The 14,074-nt window shown below is 44.9% G+C and overlaps 1 protein-coding gene across 1 annotated transcript in view; it reads right to left on the bottom strand.

Annotated features, from left to right (window-relative positions):
• Positions 1-14,074, bottom strand: part of LOC128699009 (zinc metalloproteinase nas-34-like) — a gene marked incomplete at its 3' end in the record, with an annotated part of 80,884 nt that overhangs the window by 23,529 nt on the left and 43,281 nt on the right. The window contains exon 8 of the mRNA XM_070096762.1: positions 7,451-7,585. Coding sequence (XP_069952863.1) covers positions 7,451-7,585 — 135 coding nt within the window. The remainder of the gene's footprint in view (positions 1-7,450; positions 7,586-14,074) is intronic.

Below are 14,074 nucleotides of genomic sequence, written 5' to 3'. Positions count from 1 at the left end.
TTACAAACACCGGAGTTGTTTACAAACACCGGAGTTGTTTACAAACACCGGAGTTGTTTACAAACACCGGAGTTGTTTACAAACACCGGAGTTGTTTACAAACACCGGAGTTGTTTACAAACACCGGAGATGTTTACAAACACCGGAGTTGTTTACAAACACCAGAGTTGTTTACAAACACCAGAGTTGTTTACAAATATTTTCCTGAGAATGTTGACTGACAGGTTGCATGATATAAGTGACATATATAAAGTGGGTCTAAATAAGGGGATGTAAACATTAAATCTTGACAGAAACCACAACAATGAATCTTTATTGGACATCTCTGTATGGAAAATGGAAGTCTGGAATTATTGTATCTGCTTTAAGTGGCTTTCCTTTCAAGGGAGATACTCGGATGCAGGCGAAGGGTTTTTGATCCAGGAAATTAAAACTACCCTCCGTATCCTTGAAACAGCAACTGAGTACCTACTACTCTACAAGCGATGTATGAACCCTACTGGTTTAGCGCTTCCTCATGAATATAATATTCAGTATAATTTGGGATGATTCAAAAAATAGTTTGACCGATATAGGTGTAAACAGTTTTATAAAAAGGGGAAGTCTGCTTATTGCATGAATACTTTGTACTATATTGATTGACGTGAGTAGCAAGCAGGTCGTGGTTGATGGGTCACTGGTAGCAAACTGGTAATGGTGGACAGCTGACAGCTAGCAGGTGTTGGTTCATCGAGTAAAGATTGTGGTTAATGGGTTGCTATCAGCAAGCAGAAAGTGGTTGATGGGTCACTAGAAGCAAGCAGGTTGTAAATGTTGGGTCACTATAAACAAACAGGTTGTGGGTTGTGGAAATAATAGTGTATCTTAGAGAGTGATGGAAAATAAAGTCTGTATCTTAGTTACGCATAACAGGTGGTAAACAATGTCTATGTCTTACGTCCTGCTTGTACTGTATTACATTGTCAGAGTCAGTGTCAGATGAGTGAGTATTTCAGGAGATTACCATAAATTCCAGCATTCTTGAATTTTAAACATAAATAGGTAGTAGGTTGGTAGACAACAACCACCCAGGGAGATACTACCGTCCTGTGGTAGTAGGTTGGTAGACAACAACCACCCAGGGAGGTACTACCGTCCTGTGGTAGTAGGTTGGTAGACAACAACCACCCAGGGAGGTACTACCGTCCTGTGGTAGTAGGTTGGTAGACAACAGCCACCCAGGGAGATACTACAGTCCTGTGGTAGTAGGCTGGTAGACAACAACCACCCAGGGAGGTACTACCGTCCTATGGTAGTAGGGTGTTAGACAACAACCACCCAGGAAGGTACTACCGTCCTGTGGTAGTAGGTTGGTAGACAACAACCACCCAGGGAGGTACTACCGTCCTGTGGTAGTAGGTTGGTAGACAACAACCACCCAGGGAGGTACTACCGTCCTGTGGTAGTAGGTTGGTAGACAACAACCACCCAGGGAGCTACTACCGTCCTGTGGTAGTAGGTTGGTAGACAACAACCACCCAGGGAGGTACTACCGTCCTGTGGTAGTAGGTTGGTAGACAACAACCACCGAGGGAGGTACTACCGTCCTGTGGTAGTAGGTTGGTAAACAACCACCCAGGGAGGTACTACCGTCCTGTGGTAGTAGGTTGGTAGACAACAACCACCCAGGGAGATACTACCGTCCTGTGGTAGTAGGTTGGTAGACAACCACCCAGGGAGCTACTACCGTCCTGTGGTAGTAGGTTGGTAGACAACAACCACCCAGGGAGGTACTACAGTCCTGTGGTAGTAGGTTGGTAAACAACCACCCAGGGAGGTACTACCGTCCTGTGGTAGTAGGTTGGTAGACAATAACCACCCAGGGAGATACTACCGTCCTGTGGTAGTAGGTTGGTAGACAACAACCACCCAGGGAGGTACTACCGTCCTGTGGTAGTAGGTTGGTAGACAACAACCACCCAGGGAGGTACTACCGTCCTGTGGTAGTAGGTTGGTAGACAACAACCACCCAGGGAGGTACTACCGTCCTGTGGTAGTAGGTTGGTAGACAACAACCACCCAGGGAGGTACTACCGTCCTGTGGAAGTAGGTTGGTAGACAACAACCACCCAGGGAGGTACTACCGTCCTGTGGTAGTAGGTTGGTAAACAACAACCACCCAGGGAGGTACTACCGTCCTGTGGTAGTAGGTTGGTAGACAACAACCACCCAGGGAGGTACTACCGTCCTGTGGTAGTAGGTTGGTAGACAACAACCACCCAGGGAGATACTACCGTCCTGTGGTAGTAGGTTGGTAGACAACAACCACCCAGGGAGGTACTACCGTCCTGTGGTAGTAGGTTGGTAGACAACAACCACCAAGGGAGGTACTACCGTCCTGTGGTAGTAGGTTGGTAAACAACAACCACCCAGGGAGGTACTACCATCCTGTGGTAGTAGGTTAGTAGACAACAACCACCTAGGGAGGTACTACTATCCTGTGGTAGTAGGTTGGTAGACAACCACCCAGGGAGGTACTACAATCCTGTGGTAGTAGGTTGGTAGACAACAACCACCCAGGGAGGTACTACAATCCTGTGCTAGTAGGTTGGTAGACAACCACCCAGGGAGGTACTACAGTCCTGTGGTAGTAGGTTGGTAGACAACCACCCAGGGAGGTACTACAGTCCTGTGGTAGTAGGTTGGTAGACAACAACCACCCAGGGAGGTACTACAGTCCTGTGGTAGTAGGTTGGTAGACAACAACCACCCAGGGAGGTACTACAGTCCTGTGGTAGTAGGTTGGTAGACAACAACCACCCAGGGAGGTACTACAATCCTGTGCTAGTAGGTTGGTAGACAACCACCCAGGGAGGTACTACCGTCCTGTGGTAGTAGGTTGGTAGACAACAACCACCCAGGGAGATACTACCGTCCTGTGGTAGTAGGTTGGTAGACAACAACCACCCAGGGAGGTACTACCGTCCTGTGGTAGTAGGTTGGTAGATAACAACCACCCAGGGAGGTACTACCGTCCTGTGGTAGTAGGTTGGTAAACAACAACCACCCAGGGAGGTACTACCGTCCTGTGGTAGTAGGTTGGTAGACAACAACCACCCAGGGAGGTACTACCGTCCTGTGGTAGTAGGTTGGTAGACAACAACCACCCAGGGAGGTACTACCGTCCTGTGGTAGTAGGTTGGTAGACAACAACCACCCAGGGAGGTACTACCGTCCTGTGGTAGTAGGTTGGTAAACAACAACCACCCAGGGAGGTACTACCGTCCTGTGGTAGTAGGTTGGTAGACAACAACCACCCAGGGAGGTACTACCATCCTGTGGTAGTAGGTTAGTAGACAACAACCACCCAGGGAGGTACTACTATCCTGTGGTAGTAGGTTGGTAGACAACAACCACCCAGGGAGGTACTACAATCCTGTGGTAGTAGGTTGGTAGACAACAACCACCCAGGGAGGTACTACAATCCTGTGCTAGTAGGTTGGTAGACAACAACCACCCAGGGAGGTACTACTATCCTGTGGTAGTAGGTTGGTAGACAACAACCACCCAGGGAGGTACTACAATCCTGTGCTAGTAGGTTGGTAGACAACCACCCAGGGAGGTACTACAGTCCTGTGGTAGTAGGTTGGTAGACAACCACCCAGGGAGCTACTACCGTCCTGTGGTAGTAGGTTGGTAGACAACAACCACCCAGGGAGGTACTACAATCCTGTGCTAGTAGGTTGGTAGACAACCACCCAGGGAGGTACTACAGTCCTGTGGTAGTAGGTTGGTAGACAACAACCACCAAGGGAGGTACTACCATCCTGTGGTAGTAGGTTGGTAGACAACCACCCAGGGAGGTACTACAGTCCTATGGTAGTAGGTTGGTAGACAACAACCACCCAGGGAGGTTCTACAGTCCTATGGTAGTAGGTTGGTAGACAACCACCCAGGGAGGTACTACAGTCCTATGGTAGTAGGTTGGTAGACAGCAACCACCCAGGGAGGTACTACAGTCCTATGGTAGTAGGTTGGTAGACAGCAACCACCCAGGGAGGTCCTACCGTCTTGCCAAGCGAGTGTGAAAAGAAACCTGCAACTTGTTTATATAATGGTAGGATTGCTGATGTCTCTTTTTCTGACTCATAAACACACTGGATAACAGGTGTATCTTGCAACTTCCACTTACACTTGGGTCACACTACACAGGCATGCACATGCATACCCGTCTCCTGACTGTGAGTGCACTTCACTCCGGGGACTTCCTCCAAACAGTTCCCATATTGGCAATGGGAACGCGCCTCGACCCTAAGACCCGGAATATACATGTATTTGCTGTGATGCGCAAGCCGACCAATATGGTCTACATGGTCTTAACTGTTCCAAAACCAATGGCTGGCATGCAAGACACAATGAGGTCAACGACATCATAAAGAGAACCCTTGCTACAGCTGGATGCCCATGTGAGAGGGAGCCCCAATCACTAGCAGCCAACAATACCCACAACCCAGCAAACTGCGCTGACGGGATCACCATCTATCCTTGGAAGAATGGCAAGCTCTTAGCATGGGACTATACCTAAGTGTCCACACTGGCAGAAACCTATATCCATCACAGTGTGGGGCGACAGGGAGGAGCTGCTGACCACAGGGAGGAGTACAAGATCGGCATGTACAGGGACATAAGACCTTCGGATCATGGGGAAAACATGCCACACGTTTCCTTAAAGAACTGGGTACCAGAATCATTGAAACCACACCAGGGACCGATGGGCAGCCACTTTCATGTTCCAGCGCCTTAGCATGGCCATCCAGAGGGGAAATGCATGCTGCATACTGGGTTCGCGTCCAGCTTCGGAGGAGCTGGAGGAGATTCATAACCTTTGATATACTGTACCAATGTTTTCATATTTATGTTTTCTATCAATGCATTCTGTCTATTAATAAAGTTCACAAGTAGCTTAAAAATATAGGAGGTGGTAAGAGAAGAAAATATTCAAACAGCTCCGGGAAGAACCTTGAGTTTTCCCTGAGGTACATTTATTGTCTCCTCTGAGGATGAGGCTCCCCAGTCCAGTTCTAGAGGTGGTACCTCCCTATATTTTTTGAGATATATATATATATATATATATATATATATATATATATATATATATATATATATATATATATATATGCAATAAGATCACAGTAAACAGGTGATTTCAGAATATGCAAAACAACCACTGTGAAAGAATAGAGAAATTCCAAGCGCTTTCGTAACTACTCACATTATCAAGGAACTATGAAAGTAAAGCATCCAAGAAAGGTATATAAGGGGTCTGGCAAACACCTCACTATCAGATCCCACAACGGTTAAACACCTGACGTGCGCCGGAAGGACCTGTCCAGTCGGGCTGGCGCGCGTCAGGTGTTTAACCGTTGTGGGATCTGATAGTGAGGTGTTGGCCAGACCCCTTATATACCTTCCTTGGATGCTTTACTTTCATAGTTCCTTGATAATGTGAGTAGTCACGAAAGCGCTTGGAATTTCTCTATTCTTTCACAGTAGTTGTTTTCCATATATATATATATATATATATATATATATATATATATATATATATATATATATATATATATATATATATATATATATATATATATATATATATATAAGGGCAATGTGTTGTGTAAATATTATGCAGAAAATTCGGAGTGTGGAAATTAGGAGAAGGTGTGGAGTTAATAAAAGCATTAGTCAGAGGGCAGAAGAAGGGTTGTTGAGGTGGTTTGGTCATTTAGAGAGAATGGATCAAAGTAGAATGACATGGAAAGCATATAAATCTATAGGGGAAGGAAAGAGGGGTAGGGGTCGTCCTCGAAAGGGTTGGAAAGAGGGGGTAAAGGAGGTTTTGTGGGAGAGGGGCTTGGACTTCCAGCAAGCGTACGTGAGCGTGTTAGATAGGAGTGAATGGAGACGAATGATACTTGGGACCTGACGATCTGTTGGAGTGTGAGCAGGGTAATATTTAGTGAAGGGATTCAGGGAAACCGGTTATTTTCATATAGTCGGACTTGAGTCCTGGAAATGGGAAGTACAATGCCTGCACTTTAAAGGAGGGGTTTGGGATATTGGCAGTTTGGAGGGATATGTTGTGTATCTTTATACGTATATGCTTCTAAACTGTTGTATTCTGAGCACCTCTGCAAAAGCAGTGATTATGTGCGAGTGTGGTGAAAGTGTTGAATGATGATGAAAGTATTTTCTTTTTGGGGATTTTCTTTCTTTTTTGGGTCACCCTGCCACGGTGGGAGACGGCCGACTTGTTGAAAATATATATATATATATATATATATATATATATATATATATATATATATATATATATATATATATATATATATATATATATATAAGACAAGCCACGGGGGGTGGAAATCTTTAGCTCTAGGTTTTTCTTCTATTTTCTTAATAGTTCTTGTTCTTTATTTCATCTATTTACAAGGGGAAGTGGAAAAGAATCTTTCCTCTGTAAGCCATGCGTGTCGTACGTAGCGACTAAAATGCCCTTCTGTAAAAAATACTAAAAACGAGAAGAAAAATTTTAGGATAACAAAAAATTAGGTAATGAAAGATTAGATATCAGACTGGAGGGAGTATGGAGGAGGTGAATGTATTCAGATATTTAGGAGTGAACGTGTCAGCAGATGGGTCTACGAAAGATGAGATGAATCAGAATTGACGAGGGGAAGAAGGTGAGCGGTGCACTGAGGAGTCTGTGGAGACAAAGAACTTTCTTTATGGAAGCAAAGAGGGAAATGTATGAGAGTATAGTTATACCAGTGACCTTATATGGGTGCAATGCATGGGTGGTGAATGTTGCAACAAGGAGAAGGGTGGAGGCAGTGGAGATGTTGTGTCTGAGGGCAATGTGTGGTGTGAATATAATGCAGAGAATTCATAGTTTTGAAATTAGGATTTGAGGGATTACCAAAACTATTATGCAGAGGGCTGGGGAGGGGTTGTTGAGGTGGTTTGGACATGGAGAGAGGATGGAACAATATAGAATGACTTCGAGCGTGTATAAATCTGTAGTGGAGGGAAGGCGGGGTAAAGGTTGGCCTCTTCCCCGGCCTATTTAACACACTCACGCAAGCATGCGTGAGTGAGTTAGATAGGAGCGAATGGAGACAAATGGTTTTTAAGACTTGATGTGCTGTTGGAGTGTGAGCAGGGTAACATTTATGTAGGAATTCAGGGAAACTGGCAGGCCGGACTTGAGTCCTGGAGATAGTAAGTACAGTGCCTGGACTCTGAAAGAGGGGAGTTAATGTTCCAGTATTATAACTATAGTGTAAGCACACCTCTGGCAAGACAGTGATGGAGAGAATGATGCAAGTTTTTCTTGTTCGGGCCATCCTATCTTGGTGGGAAACCGCCAACATGTTAATAAAAATAAATAATAAAATATTAATGGTTCTCTTACCGTAATAAGAACCAGTGACAGTCTGACAGGTGGTGCCGGTGGTACCAGGAGGACACACACACGAACAGTTGGCACCGGTGTAGCCGTTGTTCAGACATGGGTCTCTGCTGAGTCCACATTTCGCTAGCCACAATCCTGTGGATAAATATAGTTACTAATTCGTGAGTTTTATCAAACATCTTTGTAAGCTACTCTGAGGCACTTCCTGAGGAGTTGTGACCCTTCACGTCAGTGCCAACACTTCCTTACTAAGAGCTTCACAAACACTTAAACCAATGTTACTTAACAAACTCACCAATACAAGTTAAAAACAAATTCAGCAACATTTACGAATACAAGAGTTACATAAACGCAGCAACACTCACGAACACAAAAGTTACACGAACAGGACAGCCACGCTCACGATGACTAATGTTTTATAATCAAGGAAACGAAACTCAACACCTAAAGTTTCAACACAAAATAATATTCACCAACACAGGAATACCATAAAATATCAACACTTACCAACACAAGAGTACCACAACACAATACGTACACAAGTCCCATAACACAAGTACATTCACCCAAACATGACTACCATAACACAGCAACACTAACCAACACAAACACTACCTAACAAAAAAAGCAATACTCACCAAAACATATGTTACAAAATCAAAGCAAAACACTAACACTAGAGTCCGGCAACACAACAATACTCACCAATACAGCATTCAAGAACACAATAGTTAACAAACAAAGTCATAAGAAACAAGTATCATATCACCATCATTGATCAAGTCTATCATTGCAGAGATTATATTATTAGTCACGAATAACAGATTCAATACAACACAAAGGCACATAAAAAAGTGGATAAATGCACACACATATATACATAGGTACACAGGATCAAAATCCTGATGACACACACATGAGCAAGTGACCCCAAGATGATAGAGAACTTTAACTGTTGATGCAACAAATAAAACGTATGCGACGTAAAGCATAGCCAATGTCTGCCTAGATTAAAGGGAATATTTACCTCCTCCTTTACAAAGGAAGTTGTGTAAAGGTCGTGACATTGTCCAGCTTGTTGTGCTGGATCTTCTCTTTCACACTCAGAAAGCAAGCAAACAACGCAGGTCAAAGTGAGCCCAAATTAATCGTCATACATACATCAGAGTTATGTAATAAACAGGATCCATCACAACCCAGAGAGGAAAAATTATTCCACAACACACTGCTACACTGCCTACACAATGATTGCACAACACACTGCTACACTGCCTTCACAATGATTGCACAACACACTGCTACACCGCCTTCACAATGATTGCACAACACACTGCTACACTGCCTTCACAATGATTGCACAACACTCTGCTACACCACCTTCACAATGATTGCACAACACACTGCTACACCACCTTCACAATGATTGCACAACACACTGCTACACCACCTTCACAATGATTGCACAACACACTGCTACACTGCCTTCACAATGATTGCACAACACACTGCTACACCACCTTCACAATGATTGCACAACACACTGCTACACCACCTTCACAATGATTGCACAACACACTGCTACACCACCTTCACAATGATTGCACAACACTCTGCTACACCGCCTTCACAATGATTGCACAACACACTGCTACACCACCTTCACAATGATTGCACAACACACTGCTACACCGCCTTCACAATGATTGCACAACACACTGCTACACCGCCTTCACAATGATTGCACAACACACTGCTACACTGCCTTCACAATGATTGCACAACACACTGCTACACCACCTTCACAATGATTGCACAACACACTGCTACACCACCTTCACAATGATTGCACAACACACTGCTACACCACCTTCACAATGATTGCACAACACACTGCTACACCACCTTCACAATGATTGCACAACACACTGCTACACTGCCTTCACAATGATTGCACAACACACTGCTACACTGCCTTCACAATGATTGCACAACACACTGCTACACTGCCTTCACAATGATTGCACAACACACTGCTACACTCACAACACACTGCTACACTGCCTTCACAATGATTGCACAACACACTGCTACACTTCACAATGATTGCACAACACACTGCTACACCACCTTCACAATGATTGCACAACACTCTGCTACACCACCTTCACAATGATTGCACAACACACTGCTACACCACCTTCACAATGATTGCACAACACACTGCTACACTGCACTTCACAATGATTGCACAACACACTGCTACACCACCTTCACAATGATTGCACAACACACTGCTACACTGCCTTCACAATGATTGCACAACACACTGCTACACTGCCTTCACAATGATTGCACAACACACTGCTACACTGCCTTCACAATGATTGCACAACACACTGCTACACTGCTACACCACCTTCACAATGATTGCACAACACACTGCTACACACAATGATTGCACAACACACTGCTACACCACAATGATTGCACAACACACTGCTACACCGCCTACACAATGATTGCACAACACACTGCTACACCACCTTCACAATGATTGCACAACACACTGCTACACCGCCTTCACAATGATTGCACAACACACTGCTACACTGCCTTCACAATGATTGCACAACACACTGCTACACCACCTTCACAATGATTGCACAACACACTGCTACACTGCCTTCACAATGATTGCACAACACACTGCTACACCACCTTCACAATGATTGCACAACACACTGCTACACTGCCTTCACAATGATTGCACAACACACTGCTACACCACCTTCACAATGATTGCACAACACACTGCTACACCACCTTCACAATGATTGCACAACACACTGCTACACTGCCTTCACAATGATTGCACAACACACTGATTGCACAACACACTGCTACACTGCCTTCACAATGATTGCACAACACACTGCTACACCACCTTCACAATGATTGCACAACACACTGCTACACTGCCTTCACAATGATTGCACAACACACTGCTACACCACCTTCACAATGATTGCACAACACACTTCACAAATGATTGCACAACACACTGCTACACCACCTTCACAATGATTGCACAACACACTGCTACACTGCCTTCACAATGATTGCACAACACACTGCTACACTGCCTTCACAATGATTGCACAACACACTGCTACACCGCCTTCACAATGATTGCACAACACACTGCTACACAATGATTGCACAACACACTGCTACACCGCCTTCACAATGATTGCACAACACACTGCTACACTGCCTTCACAATGATTGCACAACACACTGCTACACTGCCTTCACAATGATTGCACAACACACTGCTACACACAATGATTGCACAACACACTGCTACACCCCCTTCACAATGATTGCACAACACACTGCTACACTGCCTTCACAATGATTGCACAACACACTGCTACACCACCTTCACAATGATTGCACAACACACTGCTACACAACAATGATTGCACAACACACTGCTACACCACCTTCACAATGATTGCACAACACACTGCTACACTGCCTTCACAATGATTGCACAACACACTGCTACACCACCTTCACAATGATTGCACAACACACTGCTACACTGCCTTCACAATGATTGCACAACACACTGCTACACCACCTTCACAATGATTGCACAACACACTGCTACACTGATTGCACAACACACTGCTACACTGCCTTCACAATGATTGCACAACACACTGCTACACCACCTTCACAATGATTGCACAACACACTGCTACACTGCCTTCACAATGATTGCACAACACACTGCTACACTGCACCTGCTCACAATGCACTTCACAATGATTGCACAACACACTGCTACACCACCTTCACAATGATTGCACAACACACTGCTACACCACAATGATTGCACAACACACTGCTACACCACCTTCACAATGATTGCACAACACACTGCTACACTGCCTTCACAATGATTGCACAACACACTGCTACACAACAATGATTGCACAACACACTGCAACACTGCCTTCACAATGATTGCACAACACACTGCTACACTGCCTTCACAATGATTGCACAACACACTGCTACACCACCTTCACAATGATTGCACAACACACTGCTACACCAACAATGATTGCACAACACACTGCTACACTGCCTTCACAATGATTGCACAACACACTGCTACACTGCCTTCACAATTATTGCACAACACACTGCTACACTGCCTTCACAATGATTGCACAACACACTGCTACACTGCCTTCACAATGATTGCACAACACACTGCTACACTGCCTTCACAATGATTGCACAACACACTGCTACACCACCTTCACAATGATTGCACAACACACTGCTACACTGCCTTCACAATGATTGCACAACACACTGCTACACCACCTTCACAATGATTGCATAACACACTGCTACACCACCTTCACAATGATTGCACAACACACTGCTACACTGCCTTCACAATGATTGCACAACACACTGCTACACTGCCTTCACAATGATTGCACAACACACTGCTACACTGCCTTCACAATGATTGCACAACACACTGCTACACCACCTTCACAATGATTGCACAACACACTGCTACACCCTTCACAATGATTGCACAACACACTGCTACACCACCTTCACAATGATTGCACAACACACTGCTACACCGCCTTCACAATGATTGCACAACACACTGCTACACCGCCTTCACAATGATTGCACAACACACTGCTACACTGCCTTCACAATGATTGCACAACACACTGCTACACCACCTTCACAATGATTGCACAACACACTGCTACACTGCCTTCACAATGATTGCACAACACACTGCTACACTACCTTCACAATGATTGCACAACACACTGCTACACTGATTGCACAACACACTGCTACACTGCCTTCACAATGATTGCATGCTACACTACCTTCACAATGATTGCCTTCACAATGATTGCACAACACACTGCTACACTGCCTTCACAATGATTGCACAACACACTGCTACACTGCCTTCACAATGATTGCACAACACACTGCTACACTACCTTCACAATGATTGCACAACACACTGCTACACTACCTTCACAATGATTGCACAACACACTGCTACACTGCCTTCACAATGATTGCACAACACACTGCTACACCACCTTCACAATGATTGCACAACACACTGCTACACCACCTTCACAATGATTGCACAACACACTGCTACACCACCTTCACAATGATTGCACAACACACTGCTACACTACCTTCACAATGATTGCACAACACACTGCTACACTGCCTTCACAATGGTTTAGTAATAGAGTTGTGGATGAGTGGAACAAGCTCCCGAGTACAGTTATTGGGGCTAAAACGTTGTGTAGTTTTAAAAATAGGTTAGATAAATACATGAGTGGGTGTGGGTGGGTGTGAGTTGGACCTGACTAAATTGTGCTGCTGGGTCTGGTACAGTGCTCCATCCTTGGGTCAGTAGGCCTGTTGCAGTGTTCCTTCTTTTTTATGTTCTTATGATACCACAGCACACTGGTACACTGCCTTCGCAATGATAGCACAGCACACTGCTACACTGCCTTCACAATGATTGCACAACACACTGCTACACTTTCACAATGATTGCACAACACACTGCTACACTGCCTTCACAATGATTGCACAACACACTGCTACACTTTCACAATGATTGCACAACACACTGCTACACTGCCTTCACAATGATTGCACAACACACTGCTACACTGCCTTCACAATGATAGCACAGCACACTGATACACTGCCTTCACAATGACTCAAGAAATCGTAATGACACGATTGCAAACAAACCATACCCCGGCCGGGATTGAACCCGCGGTCATAGAGTCTCAAAACTCCAGCCCGTCGCGTTAGCCACTAGACCAGCTAGCCACAATAAGATTCATCCAACTAGGTATATTTCTACACCATAGGAAGGTTAGCACAGGCACCACTGTGACCACAAATGCAAGTTTTTACAGACGAATCTCCAGCTAGCGTGGCCGTGACGAACTCTAGCTCAAGTCCTATGGTGTAGAAATATACCTAGTTGGACGAATCTTATTGTGGCTAGCTGGTCTAGTGGCTAACGCGACGGGCTGGAGTTTTGAGACTATGGCCGCGGGTTCAATCCCGGCCGGGGTATGGTTTACTTTCACAATAATTGCACAACACACTGCCACACTGCCTTCACAATAATTACACAACACACTGCTACACTGCCTTCACAGGTATAAAACAATACATTGAAGAAAGCAACAAGATAAAAGCTAGAAATCTTTACTGATACCAATTATGCTCATTCTATGCATCAGAATCAGCATAACACATCAATGCTGGAATAATATACTTTGAACAACACCACTACCACACACACCTGGAACACCACCACTTGCACACACACCTGGAACACCACCACTACCACACACACCTGGAACACCACCACTACCACACACACCTGGAACACCACCACTACCACACACACCTGGAACACCACCACTACCACACACACCTGGAACACCTCCACTACCACACACACCTGGAACACCACCACTACCACACACACCTGGAACACCACCACTACCACAC

Source organism: Cherax quadricarinatus, chromosome 55 (genome assembly GCF_038502225.1).
Source record: "Cherax quadricarinatus isolate ZL_2023a chromosome 55, ASM3850222v1, whole genome shotgun sequence".
In the NCBI taxonomy this organism is placed as follows: Eukaryota; Metazoa; Arthropoda; class Malacostraca; order Decapoda; family Parastacidae; genus Cherax; species Cherax quadricarinatus.
This window is presented reverse-complemented; position numbering and strand designations above follow the sequence as displayed.